General features: G+C 48.3%; 1 protein-coding gene across 1 annotated transcript; it reads right to left on the reverse strand.

Moving 5' to 3' along the window:
- Window positions 1-1,640: 1,640 nt before the first annotated feature.
- Window positions 1,641-2,216, reverse strand: MPC1L (mitochondrial pyruvate carrier 1 like). The gene is made up of 2 exons (XM_021681806.1): window positions 1,876-2,216; window positions 1,641-1,842 (listed from the first exon to the last, which is right to left on the reverse strand). Exons 1-2 carry the CDS (start codon window positions 2,209-2,211, stop codon window positions 1,774-1,776), a joined length of 405 nt encoding a protein of 134 aa, XP_021537481.1. The 5' UTR covers window positions 2,212-2,216; the 3' UTR covers window positions 1,641-1,773.
- Between the last annotated feature and the right edge of the window lie 1,041 nt (window positions 2,217-3,257).

The raw sequence follows: 3,257 nt of genomic DNA on the forward strand, positions 1-3,257 counted from the left end.
CGCTAAGCCACTCCCAGATTCCTGACCCTCAAATTGTGTGAGATAGTATTTGTTGTTTTACACTAAGTTTTGGGGTGACTTACTCCATGGGAATAGATAACTAATACACAGTAGTTTTCCAGAGTTTTTCTCCCCCGTATGCAGAATGTAAAATGCAGAAACTGCCTACAAAGAGGACTACTGCTTAGATGCCATAGAAGATAAGGGGAGGGGCGCCTGGGTGGCTCAGTCGTTAAGCATCTGCTTTTGGCTCAGGTCACGATCCCAGGACCCTGGGATCGAGCCCCACATCAGGCTCCCTGCTGGGCAGGAAGCCTGCTTCTCCCTCTCCCACTCCCCCTGTTTGTGTTCCTGCTCTCGCTATCTCTCTCTGTGTCAAATAAATAAAATCTTAAAAAAAAAAAAAAAGATAAAGGGGAATCTTCCAGAGTTCCACTAACGTTGTGCCTGTCTTATCCAAGACCTGATGTCTTCAGAACCTTTCAGAGAGTTGTGTTCAATTTCTTTGCATTTGAAATCTTTTTTTTTTTTTTAAAGATTTGTTTTAGAGAGAGAGTGAGTGAGCGTGGGGAGGGGCAAAGGGAGAGGAAGAGAGAAACTTTAGCAGACTCCTTGCTGAGCTTGGAGCCCAGTGAGGGACTGACTCTATCTCAAGACCCTGAGATCACAACCTGAGCCCAAACTAAGAGTCAGATGCTTAACCAACTGCGCCACCCAGGGGCCCGTCTTTGCATTCAAAATCTTTAACAAAAGCAGGGTTTAAGCACTCTTCACCCAATAAACCACTCTAGAACTTCCTGCATCCTTCAGAGGCAGGAAATCTGGGGTCAAATCCTAGAGGGCAGCCTCTGCTGCAGAGACAATGGCCTTACACCCACAGCCCCACCCTTCTCTTTCCCCACCTCATGCAACCGGGTTTAAGACAAGTCCTTAGCACCCATAGGATTTCTAGGGGGACACTGTGGGCTAATCATGTTGACCACTGACCCTTACCCCCAACCCTAGCTAGCATTCAACACAGGGCAATAGGCTTACCAGTTTTACCAACTGCCATTTCCCAAGTTTTTAGGCATGAAGAAAAGAGGAAAGGATTGTGATTTTGTCGTTTTTATTTTCTGTTTACCTAGAATCCAGGGTTGACAGCAACTAACCTCAGAGTTATTTATCCTGTTTCCATGGTAGATTCTATAATTGCTGTCCAATCACCAAGAGATTCTAGGTTCTCTTAATAAGTACTTTTTAAAAGCCTAAACTGGTTTTTCACTGAATTCATTTAAACCCACTTCGAAGTATTTCCCTCAGTAGCAATAACCCCCGACTTATTTTTGCTGTAAAGAGATTAATGCCTGTACCAAGTTTTAAAAATCATTTATGCTACCAAGCAGCGTTATTTGGCCTGGACACCTGAAACAAGGAACAAAACACCATCTCCGGAGCACTTTTCATTCGGTTTTCCTCCCCCTGTAAAAAACTAACCCTGCAGGTGAGGGTCCCATGAAAAGGAAGACCAGCCAATGTACCCTCACCCAAAGAACATTTTATTTCCAGATCACGAAATAAAAAACACTCAACACTTTCCGTTCTGTGCTATTTTCTACTTTTTATTAACCAAACTGCAGGTTTCAGTCGGACTCGCACTGTTTTATTAGAGTCAAAACCAAACTTCCCTGGTGTCTTCTTCAGGGAGAACAGTTCAGTGCTTGCAAGCTGCAAAGATTCGATCGGGCCCTCTCAGCCACGTTTCGGGGACCACGGGTTGGTGCAGGCGGCTGCCTAGCAGGAGTCGTCATCCTCAAAGCCGCAAACAGCCACAGGATCGCTGGCGGGACCGGTGGTGGCGGCCTCGGTGGCGGCCTCGGTGGCGGCGGTATCAGCAGCCGGCGCGGCGTCCCCGCCGTAGTGGTGATTCAGGTAGCGGCTCAGCTGCACACTCTGCGCCACCACGTTGGTGCTGTGGCACGCCAACAGCAGCAAGTTTCGAGGCTGTACGCGATAGGCGAAACGCATGAAGGCCATCGAGTAGAAGATGAGCGCTGTTGTCATACGGCCACTGATGATGTCAGGCGGTTCGTTCATGTCCTTAAAGGCAGCCACCGGTAGGCCGCAGTTGGCCACAGGACCCCAGAAGTGCGTGCTGGTCAGATATTCCCGGAACTCCTTGGTCTTCATGTAGTCCCTCGCCCTCCGCCACAGTGCCGCCACCATCGCCATGATGGCCGAGCCGTGAGAGCACCAACGAAATAACAGCCAGCCCACGATGACGTAGGACGCAGAGCCTACCCCGCGCAGCATGGGCCTGTGACCTCGCGCCTTCGCGTGGCTGCCAGAAAGTGCTCCACACTGCACGTGTGGATGTCGTGCGTGCTTGTGGGCGCGGGAGGTATAGCCACGCCCCCGCGCCTTTGCGTGACTGCCGTAAAGTGTGTCGGACAGGCACGTGCTGCTGTCAAGGACGCCTTTGGGGGCAAGAGGCGTGGCTTCACCCTCACGCCTGAGCAGGATAGCCGTAAAGTGTGCAGAGCATGAATGCTCTCCTGTGTGCGCGCGTGTCTGTTTCTCTAGCAAGGGTGAGACCACAGCCTTGTCCTTCGCTCGCCATTGGGCTGTGACCACCGTAAAACTCTCAGGGCTCCACGCGCCACCCAGGGAGGTGAGTGTCCAGCTGTGTGCTTCTCCTCAACTATCCAAAGGGAAAATTTGCCTGTTCTGCCCAGTCTGTGGGCAGTGTTGACTAGACGTTGATACAAAATCCTTCAACCGGGTACAGAGTTTTAGTCCTTACACAATTTGCCTGAGTGTTGCAGATATAGTGACATTTCACCCGTGAACATTTCCGCATCTGGCTCTCAACAAGGACATTCTCCTACTTAACCACAGTACAATAATCCACTCAGATACTTAACATTATGTACAGTGCTATTTAATATGCAGTGCATACTTAAATTTTACGGTTTTGTGGCTGTTTTTTTTTATTTTTTGTTGGAGAGGGGAGATCCAGTCAAGATTCACATTTAGTTACCTCTTTTAGATTAATCTCCCTTAATCTAGAGGAGTTCCCAGCGTTTTTTCTTCCATGACATTGACATTTTTGAAGAGTACAAATCAGTGGTTTTTCAGAATATCCTTAATTTGGATTTATATGTTTTCTCATAATTAGACTAAACATTTTGGGTCAAGAATACTACATATGTGATGGTGTGTCCTTAGTGCATTACAGTGGAAGGCACATGATGTCACTTTGTTCCATCATTGGTGAT

The sequence above is a fragment of the Neomonachus schauinslandi genome, chromosome X, assembly GCF_002201575.2.
Source record: "Neomonachus schauinslandi chromosome X, ASM220157v2, whole genome shotgun sequence".
NCBI classification, from domain to species: Eukaryota; Metazoa; Chordata; class Mammalia; order Carnivora; family Phocidae; genus Neomonachus; species Neomonachus schauinslandi.

What these genes read in the sequence shown, in the direction of transcription:
- MPC1L (XM_021681806.1), bottom strand. Translation starts at nt 2,211, where the DNA reads ATGGCGATGGTGGCGGCACTGTGGCGGAGGGCGAGGGACTACATGAAG. An exon ending in GCGGGGACGCCGCGCCGGCT is followed by an intron (nt 1,843 to 1,875) that starts GCTGATACCGCC and finishes GCCGCCACCGAG; the next exon opens with GCCGCCACCACCGGTCCCGC.